Source organism: Danio aesculapii, unplaced genomic scaffold (genome assembly GCF_903798145.1).
Source record: "Danio aesculapii unplaced genomic scaffold, fDanAes4.1, whole genome shotgun sequence".
NCBI classification, from domain to species: domain Eukaryota; kingdom Metazoa; phylum Chordata; class Actinopteri; order Cypriniformes; family Danionidae; genus Danio; species Danio aesculapii.
Window position 1 is genome coordinate 11,905 of NW_026613637.1, and position 20,596 is coordinate 32,500.

At 36.3% G+C, this 20,596-nt stretch overlaps 2 protein-coding genes across 2 annotated transcripts; one reads left to right on the plus strand and one right to left on the minus strand.

Annotated features, from left to right (window-relative positions):
• Window positions 1-384: 384 nt before the first annotated feature.
• On the minus strand, window positions 385-6,937 carry LOC130220030 (histone H2A.V). The gene is made up of 5 exons (XM_056452470.1): window positions 6,829-6,937; window positions 4,874-4,951; window positions 4,614-4,727; window positions 2,103-2,232; window positions 385-819 (listed from the first exon to the last, which is right to left on the minus strand). The coding sequence occupies exons 1-5, from the start codon at window positions 6,829-6,831 to the stop codon at window positions 758-760; spliced, it is 387 nt and encodes a 128-aa protein (XP_056308445.1). The 5' UTR covers window positions 6,832-6,937; the 3' UTR covers window positions 385-757.
• Window positions 6,938-8,269: 1,332 nt separating this feature from the next.
• Window positions 8,270-11,104, plus strand: purba (purine-rich element binding protein Ba). The gene has a single exon (XM_056452469.1). The coding sequence runs from the start codon at window positions 8,271-8,273 to the stop codon at window positions 9,222-9,224; it is 954 nt and encodes a 317-aa protein (XP_056308444.1). The 5' UTR covers window position 8,270; the 3' UTR covers window positions 9,225-11,104.
• Window positions 11,105-20,596: the final 9,492 nt, after the last annotated feature.

A 20,596-nucleotide genomic window follows, 5' to 3' on the forward strand; every position in this document is an offset into this window, starting at 1 on the left:
ACTGTGTGAGACCAATCGAGGATCAAAACAGGACCGCTCTGGACAGAAATATAAAATATGGACCAATCGCTTGCTTGTTTTTTTAATGTCTAATCTGGTTTAATCCCACCCCTTTTCGCAGGACTGTAGGACAAGATTTCACAAGCTCAAACGCTAGTGTGACTGCAGCTTGATGCATTAGCAGATGTTGAACTATGATTATGTAATGCTGTACAAGTTTGTGATTAGTTCGTGTTAGCAATACATTAATGAACCTTATTGTAAAGTGTGACCCACTAATTATTTTTTTAATTCAACATTTGACTGTTCTTTTGCCTTATAAAGCTGAGATATAGATATAAAATAGTATCAAACCAACACTGACAATGTAAAACAAACAAGCTATTTGGTTTTATATAAAAAGTTTATCATTTGCACTTCAGTATAAAACAGCTCCACGGCTCTGGCCAATTGAACAAACACTTCCACAGTCACGGCAGGAAAGATCAGACACTTCCTGTTGGTCTCTCTAAAACACCTGGCTTTGGTGGGACGGGGATTATTTGCCATTCTAATTTGGCGATATTTATATATAACATTAACACAAAACTAACAAAAACACCTGTGGTAAGCTAGTATAACATTAATATTAACTTAAAAATAAGGGAGGGAAAAAAAAAATAAAAATACAGAACGGATTAAAGGATGAACAAGCTTATCGATTCACATCCCAAATGCAAGTCCTTGAGTCATGTCAGCATTCAGATCCTGATGGGAATTATGCGGTTTTCTGCTGGCCCTTCTTACCAATCAGAGACTTGTGGATGTGTGGAATCACACCTGCAAAAAAAAACAAACACAGGCTTAACATCCTCATCTGGCAAAATATCTGTATGAGTCAAAAAAAAAAAAAAAGAGGAGACAAAAGCACATCAAGACAGCTTGGGTTATGGATTTGAATGAAGTGGCTTATAAGATCTGGGAAGACCTGTCGAGAATAAAGAAAAGGTTTGATAAATGAGACCAATTAATCCAATTTCAAGTTTCGCGTCGTCTTGACTTCTCTAAAACCAGATTAGGTGAAATACTATCTGCATCTCCTAAATGTGACAAATGGTGGGGCAGAAGGGACTTTGGCACATTTCTTTTGGTCCTGTTCTTCATGAGTTTTGGGCAAACATTTTTAATGGTTTTCCAGTGCTTGCGTAACCAATATCCAACTGGACCACACGTTGGCTATTCTAATATAATGGAAACCTTTCTGTTAACCCAACAGCAAGCCCTTATGGTTGGCATGATTAAATCAAAAATCTCTTATTTGGAAAAATCTTAAATGGAAATCTCCAAAGGCTCCTTGTCATCAGAGATGGTTGGAGTTGCTTTATGCCATTCAAATGGAACTAGGACTCGAAACTTCAGATTGTGTATACATTTATAAGATTGTCTTATAAAATGTTCAAATAAAATATAAAAAACAAAACAGCAAAAAGACACTAAAGCCCAATCCCAATTCTCTTTAGCTTGAAGGCGTAGGGCTAAGGGGAGGAGCTGGATAGCCCTTGAAACAGATTTTCCAAGACGTGCATGCGTTTTAATACATTCATAATGGTTCATGTTCTTATGTCAAGCTTTAAAAAAAAAAAAAAAAAAAAATACACATGCATACATACAATTATTATTATTTCTGTATAGAAGTCCCACAACATAGTTACTTGAACCTCCTGTCAGAAAAGTCTAGTGGCTGGGAATGGTCTTTTTACAATCTCTGGTGTAACATTAATGTTGTCATCTGTTTATATAGATGAATATGGCCAGATTAAATGCACAATACAGTTACGATCTTATTACCACATATCGTTCCAACAACATAATATCATTGCCTTCTGTGATTTTCTGAAGACAAATAAAAAATAAATAAATAAATAAAAAGAACAGCTGGAATAGCTACCCCAGTCACCATCGTTGATCTCATAGGAGGTTGTGACAACATGTGCGGGTGTTGTAGTGCTGTCCCATTTCTTATGGGTAAATTGAAGCCCTGGCCCGTCACACGTTTTAAATAGCTAAGGGGAAGGGCTAGGGGTAAAATAAATAAACAAAATTGGTCCTAAACGCAAAGATACCTCCTCCAGCAATGGTGGCCTTAATAAGGGAATCGAGCTCCTCGTCTCCTCGAATGGCCAGCTGTAAATGGCGAGGAGTGATACGCTTCACCTTCAGGTCTTTTGAAGCATTTCCTGCCAACTCCAAAACCTACAACAACAACAAAATTTATTTTGCAGTAGTTTGAGTAACGAGTTTATTGCATATCAGCTTCAATTACCATTTATTGGCATAAACAAAAGTACAGTTTATAAATTATGTTTCAAAACATAGGAGATAAATATCTGTAGTTGTCACAACACTGGAATTTCTAACTTTGGTATCAAGTGCCAATAATTTTAAGGTATTGTATAATTTGTAATAACAGGGAAATATTACCACAGCATTACTTAATTACAAATATGTCTTATTTTCTTTATCTGCCAGTTAAAGCCTGAAGCATGGCTTAATGATTTCTTCTTCTACTAATGCCCTCAGGACAGCGGTTCAGCTTTTAACTTGGCCTGCCAATTTTTACTGAAAAATAAATTGATAATTTTAATAATAATAATTATTATTATTACTACTAATAGTAGTAGTACTTATTATTATTACTACTATTAATAATAAAATTGTTATGAAACATGTACATTCCAAATAACTGCAATGTAACACTCATTCAATGACTACAGACCTGTGGCCTTAACATCTGTGGCCATGAAGTCATTCGAAAGACTGGTGCTAGCATATCTGAAGGACATCACTGGACCCCTGCTGGACCCCCTGCAGTTCGCCTATAGAGCAAACCGGTCTGTGGATGATGCAGTCAACATGGGACTGCATTATACCCTACAACATCTGGACAAACCAGGGAACTACGCAAGGATTCTGTTTGTGGACTTCAGTTCTGCCTTTAACACCATCGTCCCATCACTGCTTGAGTACAAACTGGCCCAGCTCTCTGTTCCTAGCTCTGTCTGTCAATGGATCACCAGCTTTCTGACAGATAGACAGCAGCTAGTCAGAATGGGCAAAATCACATCCGACAGCCGCACCATCAGCACTGGTGCCCCCCAGGGATGTGTTCTTTCTCCACTGCTCTTCTCCCTGTACACCAACGACTGCACTGCAAAAGACCCCTCCATCAAACTCATTAAGTTTGCAGACGACACTACTGTTATCGGCCTCATCCAGAACGGTGACGAATCTGCATACAGACAGGAGGTGGAGCGGCTGGCGTTATGGTGCAGATACAACAACCTGGAGCTGAACACGCTCAAAACAGTGGAGATGATAGTGGACTTCAGGAGAAACCCCCCTGCACTCCCCCCACTCACCATCATGAACAGCACTGTGGCTGCAGTAGAGTCATTCAGGTTCCTGGGCACCACCATCTCTCAGGATCTGAAGTGGGACACTCACATAGACTCTATTGTGAAGAAAGCCCAGCAGAGACTGTACTTCCTTCGTCAGCTGAGGAAGTTCAACCTGCCACAGGAGCTGCTCGTACAGTTCTACTCAGCTGTCATCCAATCCATCCTCTGCACTTCAATCACCGTCTGGTTCGGCTCAGCTGCCAAAACTGACCTCCGTAGACTACAGCGAATAGTCCGGACTGCTGAACGAATCACTGGCACTACCCTTCCTACACTTCAAGAACTGTACTCTTCCAGAGTGAGTAAAAGGGCTCGCAAAATCACTCTGGACGCCTCACACCCAGCACACTACCTGTTCGAACTGTTACCGTCTGGTCGGCGCTTCAGAGCACCGAGCACAAAAACAGCCAGACACAGGAAAAGTTTCTTTCCTCAGGCTGTCTACCTTATGAACAGTTAAATATTCCCCTACTGTGCAATAAATATGTGCAATACTTTCTCATACGCACTTGTACACAGCACCTTATATCAATGTACAATGCAATACTTTCTACATTCGCACTTGTACACAGCACCTTATAACCTGTATATTTATAACAATCTGTACATACAACTCAACATCCAGGTTTCTTGACTAACCGCATCTGTTTAATGTTTATCATTTTTTATTATTATTATTTTATTTTTTCAGATTTATTTTGTGTTGTCACATGTCACTTTATGTACACTGGAAGCTTCTGTAGCCAAAACAAATTCCTTGTGTGTGTGAAGCACACTTGGCAATAAAACCGATTCTGATTCTGATATAACAGTTCATAATTCTTAACTCCAAATTTATATTCAATAATAAATAAGGAGCCTAACTGGAGTCAAAATAATTGAAGACAAATCAGTAATAATAAATGTGCAGATTAAAACTAATAACAGCGTGAGGGAACCAAGTTCATCTGCATCTTATTCTTGATCTTTAATCTGAACAAACATGAAACGTGCAGAAAGTTTGCAGCATCCACCATGAGATAAGCTGCTGCTGTTTATCACTGGAAGTGAAAGCGACACTGATAGACTGGACTGCAATGAGGCATTACGCAATGCATAAACTAGCCTGAAAATGTGGACATTTCTATACTTTGAAATATCAATACTTGTGACGGCAGTAATGTGTGGAGATCTTACTTCAGCTGTGAGATATTCAAGGATGGCTGCGCTGTAAACGGCTGCTGTTGCTCCTACTCGACCATGGCTTGTAGTGCGTGTCTTTAAGTGCCTGTGGATTCGACCCACTGGGAACTAAACATTTCACATATACACATCTTTAGAGCATGGCTTGATATCTTTTGATCATTTCAATAAGCTTAAGTCAGACAGATAATGGTGTATTATTAAAATAAAAAATATAAAATCAGCTTAACCACATAATTGAAATGCATGCTTACCTGAAGTCCAGCTCTTTGTGAGCGAGACACTGCTTTCGCCTTGGCTTTGCCACTGTCTTTACCGGCTTTTCCTCCTGCCTGCAAAACAATAATTAGACTCAGATACAAATGTAAACAAATGCATACATTACATTTCAAAAATTTGTATTTATAAAAATAGGAGGAAAAGAAAATTACATGTAAAATTTAATTAAATATTATAATTAATAAAATATTGCACAATACATGAAAGTTAAGCAAAATAAAGTCTTCTAAAATCAACTTTAAAAAAAAAAAAAAAAAAAACTCATTTAACAATATTTTAACCACAAATTAGTGTAATAATTTCCAACATTCAAAAAAGGTCATTTTAAAATTTGATTAAAAAAATACATATTATTATTTCTTATAACAATGTCACCCATTTAATTGTACAATTGCACTAAACGTGATAAATTTAAATGTGCAACGCTTATTTTAAAAAAATAAAAAAAAAATTGATACATTTTCCATTATGGAAAGCAAATATAAGCGTTGCATTTTACTATTTATAAAATTATACATTTAAATGTAATCTTTAGGTAAACATCTAGACAATTACGTCTACATTTGCTTCATATTTACCTTGACATTCAATTACAGAAATAAACTTGCAAAAATAAGTTGCCAAGACAAACTTATCAAGTTTGTAAATTTCAAGTTGCCATTTTATGCATGACAAAGTAACAAGTAATATAGTACATAATTACAATGTTTTACCTTAGGTTTAGTTTACACATGTAAGAATATGCTAAAAGGTAAGGGTGTCAACTATATAGTCCTTCTAAAAGTATTAATACATTACTACTACGACTCATAAGTGGTCAAAGATATATAAAACACCAAAATAAAAATGCAGATTTTTACAAATTTGTAACTTTGATGAATGATGTTTGTACAGATAACACGAAGACAGAGTTTTGTGTCACATCTGCCTGAAATTTACAGAAAACATTTGACATCTAGATTTACAAATCATAAATTATTTGACATTAAAATCAATTGTATGGCTCAAAAACAATTACTAACAACACAACTACTCATTTGTTAAAGTTTTTATCAATAAATTGAACTACATATTCATTTGTTCTTAGGTGATCATTATTTCTCAGGTGTTAATCAATCATGTAACATCAGGTGAACAAGTATTCAGATATTTTCTGTTAATTATACTAGTCATGTATTATGAAACAATTTGATCTTTATAAGTGATAGCGAGTTACAAAATGTTAGCATATCTTAACTTTTTACCAAACAAGTTCCTGGATTTACTATTGCTGATCAATCTTACACCTAACCTATTAGATTAACGGAGGATAAGATCAAAGTATATTCAAAACAAACAGGATGGAGCCGTGCTTCTAAAGCAATTAAAAAGTTTACTTTAAAACTTTAACCAATTCATTCCATCTGCCACTGCACTTAAAGCCAAAAAGGTGATTAACAGCATGCTAAAGCAGGTAAATCTGTAGCTTGTACGAATGGCACACTTAACTGGCATTATTAATTTTGCGAATAAACAAAGCTACACGGGCGAAAGCGGCAGTTCACCAGCGTCAGTAATCTTTGCATGCAGGAAATGAAGTTATAAGGTGATAATCGCGAGCGCTAATGGGTAGAGTTTAGCTTGAGCTAACGTTATCTGTGCTGCTTGCAGAAATTCCACGAGCTACGACGAAAAACAAAAATGAATAAGACAGTTATTTGTTTAAAGAGGTAAAAATTATTTAAACATGCCCCGATTAATTCAATATCATTTAAAGAAAGGCTATTAGCACATGCTACTTTAGCGCGCTAGCAGCGCAAAATCAAACAGCGATAGCTCAGCGATAACCACATAACATCTTAGAAGAAGACCAACGAGCACTACTAAAGGCGGTGGTTGACTTTTAGTTCTAAAAAATTAATATAAGGGCTACAATTAAAGAATTCCCTACCATTTCAGCGATGTATCACTTTGAATGGGATCCGGGGAGGTTTGGCTGCTGTCTATTTGCCTCTTGACTCGGAGGAACAATAAACCGCGTTCAGCAGAGAACGCTTAAGGCACACCGAGGGGTAAAATCTGCCAATCAGCATACGTGGTACTGAATCGAATCTCGGAGGGGCCAATAAGATTTCGGGATAAATATTTTGCTACCATCCCCCATTAGTGGATGATATACGGATAACATGAAGGCGGGATATTTAGTCACATCTGCCTGAAATTTACACAAAACATTTGACCTCTATATTTACAAATCATAAATGCTGTGACATTACAAGTACTATTATTGTTTGTAATATTATAGCTACTCATTTGTTATGGCTTTTAATACTTAATTGAACAACAATTTCAGTTGTTCGAATTAATCCTTATTTATCTCACAGGTGCCGACTATGTAATACGATGAAGTGAATTGAAGTATTCAAACATTTTCTGTTAATAATACAATTTCTGTATTGTTTTGAAATCATTTGACATTTATAAGTATAAAAATACAGTAAGTTACAAAGTGTTAACATATTTTAACTTTTTTTCTATATAAGTTGCTGGACTTATTAATGCGGATCAATATTTACACGTATTAGGTAAACTGAGAAAATAAAACAAATCAATAAAATCAATAATTGTATATATATATATATATATATATATATATATATATATATATATATATATATATATATATATATATATATATTGTGAGTAAAATAGTTTGCGTCATGTATATATATATATATATATATATATATATATATATATATATATATATATATATATATATATATATATATATTGTGAGTAAAATACTTTGCGTCATGTTTACCATGTTTTTGACCAGTATTCGTGTGTATCAAATAATCTTTTCACAAGTATCTGAATTAATTATTGCCTAATAATTTATCCTTTACACGCATTACAAAAGAATGTAAAAAATGTGGGCGTTCATAAAACATTTACTGATAACTTAGCATATTTATAGTGCATTTTAAAATGCAGCTGTAGTTGTTTACTGTAAGTACTGTATGTACTGTACAAACGGTCAATCGTTATCTGCAAAGAAGTGCTTGCTTTTTGCACGTTATCGACACCACTGTACACCAATCACCCGTTATACTGTCAAAACAATGAGGAGGGGCTTAAACTTTGACAGGCATTCCAACTGAGCCAAAGAGAGCAAGGATTTGGCGTTTACTCGTATAACAGGCAGCTCACTGTCCAATTGGAGAACTGAATATTTGATTGACACATCAAACGGCCAATCACGAAAAGACCTTAGACAGTGACGTTTTTAGTGTGATCGACCATTCATGCGGCGCGCTCATACCTCTGAACGGGTCAGGAGGCGGGACCTGAGAAAATACGGATGGGAAAAAAATAGCGCAGGTCTGGGTGATGGTGAAGATGGCGGATGGGGATAGTGGGAGTGAGCGCGGTGGAAGCAGCGGCGGCGGCGGCGGTGGTGGCAGCGGCGGAGGAGGAGGGGGTGGAGGCAGCGGATTCCAGCCTTTCCAGAGGGATCAAGAGACCCAGGAGCTGGCGTCCAAACGCCTTGACATCCAAAACAAGCGCTTCTACCTGGACGTGAAGCAGAACTCGAAGGGCAGGTTCATCAAGATCGCTGAGGTCGGCGCGGGGGGCTCCAAAAGCCGCCTGACGCTTTCCATGTCAGTCGCGGCGGAGTTTCGGGACTACCTGGGGGATTTCATTGAGCATTACGCGCAGCTCGGACCCAGCACCCCCGAGCAGATCGCTCAATCATCCGGCGGAGAGGATGGCGGGCCTAGACGGGCCTTAAAGAGCGAGTTCCTAGTGAGGGAAAACCGCAAATACTACCTCGACTTGAAGGAGAACCAGCGGGGGAGGTTCCTCCGCATCCGCCAGACCGTCAACCGCGGGCCCGGGGGGTTCGGCGCCGGGGGAGGTGTGCCCGGGGGTGGCATGCAATCCGGGCAAACCATTGCCCTTCCTGCTCAGGGTCTGATCGAGTTCCGCGACGCGCTGGCCAAGCTGATCGACGACTACGGTGGGGACGACGAGGAGCTGGTCGGCGGCGGCTGCTCCGGGGCTTACGGGGAGCTGCCCGAGGGCACGTCGATCACCGTGGACTCCAAGCGGTTCTTCTTCGACGTGGGGTCCAACAAGTACGGCGTGTTTCTGCGGGTGAGCGAGGTGAAGCCCAGTTACAGAAACTCTATCACGATACCCTTCAAAGCGTGGAGCAAGTTCGGCGGCGCTTTCTGCCGCTACGCCGAGGAGATGAAGGAGATCCAGGAGCGACACCGGGATAAAGTGTACGAACGAAGAGGCGGAGAGGAGTCTGAGGGCGACGACATGGAGGACGACTGACCGGGACACCGGAGGCTCGCTATCCCGCAGCAGGAGACACAATTACCGTGCATGAAACGAAGAACATTAATGCTCAATGGCGAATAAAGATGTTTGACTGAGAGAAAAAAAACAAAACACTGTCGTGTATATGTAAGAGAATCCTGTTTAAAGCAGTGTAGACGATGTTTTGGCTAGATAAATGGATATTTCTGCTGGCTGCTCTATAGGTCTTGATATATGTGAAAGTTTGGTAACACTTTCCATTAAGGTTGTTTTAGTTCATGTATTTACTAACATACTGAACGATACAGTGTGTATTCGTCTCTGTTAATGTTAGTTAATGAAAATAAAGTTGTTCGTGTTAACTCGAAGAGCTTTAACTAGCATGAATTTGGATCTTAATAACACATTAGTGAATACATGGTTAGTAAATACATGAACTGATGAAACCTTATCATGAAGTGTGACCGAAAGTTCTCCCCTTTTACAGAGGACACCCCTTTTTTCCACCCAGAGACTGAGTCGACCGGGACGTTTAGTGTTAGTGTATCCAGATATGATGAATATCTCTACTAGGTGTTTTTGGTGTTGTACCATATGATGGAGAGCAAAAAAACCAGCATCATCTGAATGACGTGGTGTGAATCTCATAGTTAGCTCATTCAGGAAGTGTTCTCTGCAGATTCGTGTGTGTATATATATATAAGACTCAGATCAAACAAATTGGAGGCCGTCGATGAGTTCAACTTGTAGACACACAATACAGTTCAAGCAACAATGTACAAACAGTTTAAAAGTGGTGCTATAAAAGGCGTGCTCCACCAGCCTGCTTGGTTTAAGCGGGTTTGGTGAGTTTTATTTCGTTTTTTCCTTATGTTTCTTGTCAGGACTGAGCAAATCATTCTTGATTGTGGACTGAATTGGGAAACGCATCCGAGCCGATGCCACTAAATTGATACTGGGTTTGATTCGACTCTTTTAAAGGGAATGATGCCGATTAGCCTGCAAGGCAAACAAATATATAAGTCAGGTTATGAAAAATTAGTAATTTTCGAATTATATATACGTGGAGAGCTTCAGTGAAGTAACAGGAAAGGAAATCAAATGTAGATCAACACCCGACTGGGTTTAAATAGATTTATTTTTAAAAAACATTATACAGAAATATATATATATATATACACAGAAAAGAATATATTTATATATAGACATATAGAATCAATTATAAATGCTTCCTGAACAAGCTATTTAAACAAATAAAACTCGGATGCAATTATATATAGGGGAATATTTCTTACTGGTTTTTCCATACATTTCCTATAGTCCTTTAACATGGTTGGAAGTGCATAGGAAAATAAAAGATTTAAAATTATTGTGAAGTATACAGACCAGGCTTGACAATACTCCATTTAGTTTGTACTTTATTTTTTATTTCAACAACCTGAATGACAATTCAACACTCCTTTCTTTTTCTTTCTCTACAATCTCTGCATATTAAGTTTAGGTGTTACATTTCTGAGTCTTACTGCAGCCTGTCCGCTCCTAGATCTGTCAAAATGTGTGTGCCTGTGCGCGACATCCCACTGTTACTCTTCTTCTTTTTTTTTCTATCTCTTCTTCTTTTACTGCTGTGAGTGGGTGTTATACATTGACGAGTGTTGTCAGATTCCTCACCGTTTTTTGATCAAGAATTAGCCATACACACAAACTGGGAGCCATAGCGATTATTATTATTATTATTATTCTTTATTACTAATTTCAGTATCCATCTAAGTTTTGACCTCATTCTTGTCTGTACTGTGTTATGTGATAAAGGCAGCTGTTCAGTCAAGTGTGTACTGCTGTAATTCTCCACAAACTTCCTTTGAACAATAAATATAGAATTTCTTTGCTGAGAATACGAGTGTTTGTGCAAGTTTTTCATCTGGTTTGATGTTTTATTCACACACAATCGTTGACAGCTGAATGTTGTTTTGCTTCAGCATCAAATGAACAGCAGTAAGGATTTTTTAAAAGCTTCCAGAGTTCATGTAATTGCTCAAAAAAGTAATTAATTGCTAATTACATCAATTGGATTTAAATTACTCTGTCAGAAAACAGTTAGTAATTTAATTATTCAGAACTAAAGGACTGACAGATCTCAACACAGACAATACTAATTAAACAATTACTTAAATGCAGTGGTGTAAAGTAACAAATAACAAATACTTCTCAGGAATTGTACTTTGCTAAGTAGTTTTAAAAATGTGCACTTTTACTTCACTATTTTCCTTCAACATGCAGTCTCTATTTTTTCCTGTCTATGGGGATTAGAAAAATTTGTCCTGTGATTCCTGTCCAATCAAATCACACATAGAAGTTAAATCGCCTCATACTGAACTACCTCAAGGACATGGGTAATTTATAATCACAGCAAACTATTTGGAAGCATTAAAAGTGTCCTAGATGTCCAAAATCTTTACACACATTGACCCAGAGACTGTTTAGACGCATGTCACTGATGAAAGATGATGTTTACTGTATGATGACTGAAATGGCCTTAAACACCCAGCAAGACGTCAACATGACGCCAGATTGACATCGTACCCCAACGTCATGGGGATGTTGCATTTTGTTTGGAAATGAAAATCAGGTTGACGTCAGAACCCAACACCAAGCCACCGTCAATGTTTAAAGGTCAACCTAAAATCAGCCAAATATCTACATCAAGCTTGACCTTGTGTGGACGCTACTACTATGACGTCTGTCAGACGTTGGATTTTGGTTGCCATACCTGACGAATAAATGTCAGTATTTGACATCAATATGGCGTTGGTTTAAGATGTTGGCTCGATGTTGAATTTTGACCCTTTTCCAACACAACCTAAAATCAACCAAATATCAACATCATTTCAGGTCATTATTGCACATCAAAATAACGTCCTTAGACGCTGGCTAGACATTGAATTCTGGTCACCTGACATCACAACCTAAATCTAACCTAATATTAATGTCTTATGATGTTGTGCGCCTGCTGGGAAATAACTAAATGCACTACAGAATGTTAAGTTTACACACATCCACAAATTACATGTAAATGCATCAGCCTTTTACAGTGTAATACTCACTACTCTTGAGTACTTTCGAAAGGTCTACTTTTTACACGTACTTTGAGTAATATTTACAACAGATACTTTTACTCTACTTGCTCTACATTTTTAGGCAAGTAATGGTACTTTTACTAGAGTATGATTTTTCAGTACTCTTTCCACCACTGCTTAAATGTGAGTTGAACAGCATCTTTTTGTTTAAAAAAAACATACATTTTAAGCAATAAATGCTAAAACGAATTAATAAAAAAACGAATAAAAAAACTAATTTGATGAACTCAATTTAATTGAGGGCAGGATTTCCATCCAGTAAATTTGTTTAGCACCAACTAAAAAAAATCTATTTGCACAATGCACTTGAGTTGGTCCAACATGATTTTATCATATAAAAGTTTAAATACATTTGTATTTTTATTTAACTCAAACTCAAAGGTCTGATAATACCATGTATGTCTGTGTCGTACATTTCAAAGTCTTTTATTTGAAGTCATCCTAAATGAGTTACAGTTGAAGTCAGAATTATTAGCCCCCCTTTGAATGTTTTTTTTAATATATTTCCTAATTGATGTTTAACAGAGCAAGGAAATTTTCACGGTATGTCTGATAATATTTTTTCTTCTGGAGAAAGTCTTATTTGTTTTATTTTGGCAAGAATAAAAGCAGTTTTTAATTTTTTAAACACCATTTTAAGGTCAAATATATTAGCCCCTTTAAGCTATATATTTTTTTGATAGTCTACAGAACAAACCATTGTTATACAATAACTTGCCTAATTACCCTAACCTGTCTAGTTAACCTAATTAACCAAGTTAGGTCTTTAAATGTCATTTTAAGCTGTACAGAAGTATCTTGAAAAATATCTAGTCAAATATTATTTACTGTCATCAGGGCTAAGATAAAATAAATCAGTTAATAGAAATGAGTTAATAAAACTATTATTTTTAGAAATGTGTTGAAAAAATCTCTCCGTTAAAAAATTGGTGAAAAAAATTAAACAGAGGCTATAATTCAGGGGGCTAATATTTAATTTATTTAGGCTATACTGCTATTTACTCATGCAAAATTAAACATCAGAATATACTGTAGGCCTATTTTAATGGCTGAAATACAGTTAGCATATTGATTTTATTTTGACTTGTAGCGCATGGCCCTAAAAATGAAAATGTAACCTGAAAACAAGTTATTAAAATATGCTAAATAAATAAATTAAATATTTATTATTAGACAGTAGATTGTAAGAACTTTTTCCTAACACTGATATAGGTTGGGTAATGAAGCGTGATGACTCGGTTATGCTGATTTCACCATATTTATTTACCAGTTATACGAATAGTTAGCTTGCATGTGTGGGCATATTTTAAGGTCTTTACCTAAAACTTTAAACATTTATATTATTTGAAATAAAATGAAAGAAATAAGGAGAATAAAATATGGTTTAAACCACTGGTTTGGCGCTGAAGCCATCATCTCTCTGCGTTTATGTAAACGGTATCGTTGCATAACCTTCAATGATAAAATCAGTAATAGCAAAACTGTTCATATAATTATTACTATAAAAAGTATATTATTGCCTTAAATCAGTAACTTAGACAGAAATGCAAAGTAATAATAAATAAGTGTATAAATAGCCTAAACTAAGGGAACAAGAGGGACAAAAATCAGTCACCAGGTCTAGTGCCCCCCAATGGAAATAAAATGCCCCTTCTGTTATGACATCCTGGCGCCGGGCCTGAAAGTTGGTGGTATTTGATTTGAATTTAGCCTCTAAAAAGCGTCTAAAATATTTTTGCTGTAGCAAAGTAATGCTTTACCACTCTGATGAGTATATCAGTGTTGCACATTAATAAAAACTGTTGCTCAGTAATAATATCTATCAAAAATCACATTATTAATCAAAAATTAAGTTTATATATATTACAATAGGATATTTACAATATTTTTTGATAACTGATGGGCGACACAGAGCGCAGTAGGTAGTGCTGTCGCCTCACAGCAAGAAGGTCGCTGGTTCGAGCCTCGGCTGGGTCAGTTGGCATTTATGTGTGGAGTTTGCATGTTTTCCCTGCATTCGTGTGGGTTTACTCCAGGTGCTCCGGTTTCCCCCACAGTCCAAAGGCAAGCTGTACAGGTGAATTGGGTAGGCTAAATTGTCCATAGTGTATCAGTGTGTATGGATGTTTCCCAGAGAAGGGTTGCAGCTGGAAGGGCATTCGCTGAGTAAAACATGTGCTGGATAAGTTGGCGGTTCATTCCGCTGTAGCGACCCCGGATTAACAAAGGGACTAAGCTGAAAAGAAAAGAATGAATGAATTGATAATTGACCTGGTATTCTAATGAATTTTCACATCAAAATGAATCATTTAAAAATAAAACCCATACAAAATACTTTTGGCTGCATAACATAAGACTATGGTACAGGGTCACAAATTCACTAGTAAATGTGAAGTGTTTCGTCTATAACCCTCATCATTGAGGGTTAAAGTCTTTCATTTTTGCTGAACTCCAGCTATTTCCATCATTTCCTGTGATGAATGCATTGACGAGAAGGTGCTCAAGAAAGCCAAAATGAAAAGTCACAAATTCTTGCATTCTTGAGGTCTGGTTTTAATAGGATTTCTCCTTCACTGAGCCTCTTATCTGTGCGAAACAGAATCTCGCAAAACTCTCCGTTCGTTCCACTTCACAGATCCAGTTTGGCCTGAAGGACACTGAGAGCAGTTTGTGCAGAGAGATTTCTGTTGAGGATGACAACAGTGAAACGTAGCACAGCGCTTATTAGTGGCGTTAAGATCAAAACAGCTTTATATAATACACAATGAATGACCAATAGATGAGAGTGTAAATAGAAAGCCAGAGATAGGTGTGTTGTTTTATATTTAAAAACAATTAGATTACAAAATTTTATATTGTTAATTAATGTTATTGTTATATTTAATGATTGTTAATTTAATATTGTTATGCCAGAACATTGTTTTTAAAAATTACAAATAAAATAGAGTAATAAAGAAAAATATTCATCTTTAGCTGTTTGTTGAAAGCTTCTCAACACAGACGACTAAAAAATCTGATTATAAAAGCAATCAAAATCAACAAAAGGGCAAAAATATTTAAAGTTGAAGAACTAATATAATTTATATCGTATCTCAGCAAGGTAGTGAAGATTGCTGTTTATTAAAGAAAACAGATCTTAAACGCAGTTTTTGTATGGGATGACAATTAACTGGAAGCCCTAGGGCTGACTGAAATTAAAAGTCTGTGTGCATATACCCCATTTTTAAGTATATATAAAATACAAATTAAAATGTTTTTTTAAGCTGAAAATATTTGGTAGAGTTTGAGAGGGCACCATCATTTTTTTCCTAAACAAAAAGGAGCATGACTGTTTAAATATTTAACTATTTAAAACTATTTAAAAAAAAAAAATAAAATAACAACAACAGTGTTTTACGCTAAAGTTTTTCCAACCTGCATGACTGGAATGTATGGGGGTAATGTTTTTAACCACTCAGTTTCGGTTCGCACAGACATCCATTAGATGGGCCAAAAAAAAATGACTAGAAATCAAAGTGGTCCCAGATTGCTTGTTTCTTCAAAATAACTTTTATGGTTGAAAGAAGAAAGTCATGAAGGTTTGAAACAGCACAATACAAACTCTTCTGACGAATGCTGGTACTCAAACAGTTTCAGCTCCGGTTGAATTTTTGTGTCAATAGGAACTGAAACACCTGCTTTTAAACGCTACCGCCGGTTTAAAAGGGTCTTTTTTTTAACGTAAATTGTTCCAAAAAATGACAATAAAAACAATTCTCACCATACTTGCCCAGATGACTGACTCCATTAAAGGGATAGGTTACACAAAAATGAAACTATTTATTCACCCTCAAGTGGTTCCAAACCTTTGTGAATATTTTTAGCACTAAAGAAGTTATTTTGAGGAATGATGGAAACCAGAAACCATCGACACCCATAGTAGAAAAAGAAAATACTATGGAAGTCAGTGCTGTTTCCATCATTCTTCATAATATATTCTTTGGTGTGCAGCAAAAGAAAGAAAGTCATGTGCTGTTTACACTAGCGCATTTCAGTTTTACAATGAAAACTCTCCTTGTCCAGACTGGCATTTTTAATGCGTTTCAGAAATGTCCGCCCACAGCATACAGTCTACAATCAAAAAATGATTTCAGCTGCTTATTTAAATTGAGCTGAAACAACACAATTCTTTAGATGTTTTGGGGATAACTTGATCATTTTATGTTCAATCCACTTTCATTTGTTATTTTAACTTAATCGATTTGTGTTGGGTTAACATGAATGAACTGTGGAACCCTGCATATTTCATTCATTCATTCATTCATTCATTCATTTTCCTTCAGCTTAGTCCCTTTATTTATCTGGGGTCGCCACAGCGGAATGAACCGCCAACTTATACAGCATATGTTTCACGCAGTGGATGCCCACAACCCATCGCTGGGAAATAGCGCATGTCTTTGGATTGTAGGGGAAACCGGAGCACCTGGAGGAAACCCATGCCAACACGGGGAGGTCATGCAAACTACTCACAAAAATGCCAACTGACCCAGGCGGGGGTCGAACCAGCGACCTGGTGACAATGCTTAACCATGCTGCTCCCCTGTATTTTTTTACAATGTAAAATGCATGATGACTTTTCAAGCTCATTAGACATGCATATATATTTTGCTGTCATTTATTTTTGTAGTCTACCAGTGGTATAATGGTCATATGAAAGAAATTTGATGAATCAATTAAAGATGCGCAGTAGTCTACAAGACTAATCAGTGAATAATTGTGGATATCTGCACATCTCTTTTTAAAAGTTTGCAATTTAGTCCATCTATACTAAATTTGACCACCAGAGTTTTCAATCTAAAATGGGGTTTTCAGTGTTTTCAAAACACATTTTTTTTAGTAGAGGATGCCGGAGTATAGTGTGGACAGCAGGAATAACCAGCCTGATCTCACCAGAAAATGTAAGTAGTTTACGTTTTGTCAGTTTAGTGGTTAATTCGTATGAGTTCAGTCATACGAAAATGTGTGATTTTAAAAATGGAGGCGCATCACTAAATCCCACCCCTAAATCCAACCGTCACTGGGGGATGAGCAAATCGTAGTAAACTGTAGGAATGAGATTGTACGAATTCATATGAATTAGCCACTAAATCAAAAAGTTGGAATAACCATAATAAAGCTTGCATTTTAAAAAGAAAATGTATTAGTAAACAGCACCTCAAACATATTTGGAACAAGTGGAGTGAGAGTAAATTATGACAGAATTAAGAATTTTGGGTGTACTATCCCTTTAAATGTGATTTTCTCAATATATAGATTTGTTTGTACACTCAGACTATGGTATTCAAATAACTGTATCTTTGCCAAACATTATCCAATCCTAACAATCCACCCATCAACACAAAGATAATGATGCTGTAAATGATGATGATGCTTTTCTTTTGACTGGTTTTGTGGTCCATGCTCACATATAACACTAAAATTAAAGAGCACCTACAGTATTTTACTACTTTTTCAAGATTTAAGATCTCCACAATGTGTCCACAATGTGTCTAAAGTTTCAGCTCAAAACGCCCATCAGATTATTTATTAGACCTTTCAGAATACTGGGTTTTTCTTTCCTGTGCCTTTAATGCTAGTTCTCCCTGCCCACCGTTCCCACGTGCCTGTCAGAGTGTGCCTCAAACTCTGCCTCAGCTGCGTCAGATAAACAGCACAGAGATGATATGATTACAGGTGTTACTACGGAGACATGTTAATGCACGGCTGGGCGGGGAAACCGCACTACTATGTCAAGTTGTGGTGGGCCTCAAAACGCGAGGGATTTAGATCCTAATTTAACGTCAGGAAATTTAAAAAAGAGACGTATTGTCTTTATATCACCCCAATATGACGGTGGACACACTATACCTACACACAGCTCTGTCCAATCAGCTTACAAAAGATGATTTTCATCATAGGTGCCCCTCAAACCCACTATCTTGGATGACATAAATGTTATGGTTTTCAGCTAATATTTTCCATTTATTAATCTGCTATTGGACCTTTAAATAAATATTTATTTTTAATTATCTTTGTTTTATGTCAAAATACACAAAATGACAATGTGAAGATTGAAACAAGACCTAAAACAAAAAAATTTATTAAAAAAATATTCAAGAAAAATTCAACAAGAAATTGAATTATTATATAGACATATACAAGTACTTTAAAAAAATCCTGTAAATGCATGTTTTGCGTATGGGGGTTTGAGCAGAAACTAAAAAGCAGGGAGAGGACGGGGGTATGCATTTATCTTGTTTTGCCGTATATGTCAGAACATACATGGCAACACGAAAGCTAAATATAGCGTCAGAAACCCTGCAGTCCAGAAGAAGAGCTGCTCTGTCACGACAGAGTCCCAGCATCTCATGACCTGCTGCTCTTATTCTGTCCAAATCATATCTCCATGATTGTTTGAGGGTCGTTTTGACAGATTTTTTTAATCCTGGGGAGCTTATGTACATTTAACGACCTGCTGTTACAAAAATATCCAATTTTGGATGATCAAGAAAGTGATCTGAAACATGAACAGATTAAAATAATTACAAAAATGTGCTCAGAATTTGCTGCAAGTATTATGATCTATTATAAGATAAATGACTTCTTATATAAAAAATAAAATATTAAATTAAATTAAAAATAAAATAGATAGAATAGAATACATTTCATAAGATCTAAGCATGATTATAGTTCTCAAAAAACCTTGAAACTAATTGAAATTAATTAAATGACTAAATATGTAAAATACATCTTTATATTTATTAATGTTAATGTTTTTTATGAGCATTTTATTTTTCAATTATAATTGGATAGATTACTCAGTGGTTACTTGATGTAAAATACAGAAAATAAGTGGGATTAAGAACATTTTTTTTACAATTTTGTATATTTTTCTTTCTTTCTGTATATGTTTTTAATCTGCTAGATTACACGGGTTTCCATTTTAATGTTTGGAGGTAAAGTGGTAAATTTGTAAAATACTTCTAAATTATTTATCATAATTTATTTTAAAATATTAAAAAAAAGTTAAAATCTGAAAAGGTTGGGACAGCTTGAAAAAAAAGAAAGAAGTGATTACTAAATTTACGTTGACTTGTATTTTATTGCAGATAATACAACACAAATTATTTACTGTGTTTCTCATGATAAACACGTATTCCAATTTCCAAAACAGTTGGAACTAAAGCATTTACCCCTTTGTAACCTTGCCATTCCCTTTCACAAGACTTAAAAAACATTTAGTACCTGAAGACACCAAGTGATGAAGTGTTTCAGGTGTAATTTTGTCCCATTCTTCCTGCAAACAAGTCTTAAAGTGGGCAACAGTGCGGGGACTTCCTCCACATTCTCTGTAGGAGACAAGTTGGGACTGCAGACAGGCCAGTCAAGTATCTGTATCCTCTTCCTCCACAGCCAGGACTTTGTAATGTGTGCAGAATGTGGTTTTGCATTGTCTTGTTGAAATATGGATGTCCCTGGAAAAGAAGGCAGCGTACTGTGCTCCAAAATCTCTACGTATTTTTTTAGCATTAATAGTGCCACAGAAGTGCTTTGCTTTTGAACTTCTTGCTGGTAACAGGCTGGATGATCCTTTATTTCTTCGGTCCATTTCTTCCAAAAAATACCTAAAATACTGATTCATCTGACCACAGTACATGTTTCCACTGTGTGGCACTTCTGGACACTGTTAACATAGGGCTTCCTTTTGACATAGTAAAGTTTTAACTGGCATTTGTGGATGTATCGTGGTATTTGAGAAAGGTTTGCCAAAGTACTCCTGAGCCCTTGTGCCGATATTGCTGATAGATGAATGACGATTCTTAATGCAGTGCCGCCTGAATGATTGGAGATTAAGGTAGTTCAGCTTGGGCTTGTGCCCTTGTCCTTTACGCACTGAAATTCCTCCAGATTCCTTAATCTTTTAATGATGTTATGCATTGTTGAAGGTGAAATATCCAAATGTCTTCCTATTTTTCTTTAACAAACATTTTTTAAAAACGTTTTAATAATCTTCTCACATATTTGTTGGCAAATTCAATTCAATTAAATTCAATTCACCTTTATTTGTATAGCGCTTATACAATGTAGATTGTGTCAAAGCAGCTTCACATAAAAGGTCACAGTAAATAGGAACAGTGTAGTTCGATTTGTAGTGTTTAAGTTCAGTTCAGTTTAGCTCAGTTCAGTGTGGTTTAATAATCACTACTGAGAGTCCAAACACTGAAGAGCAAA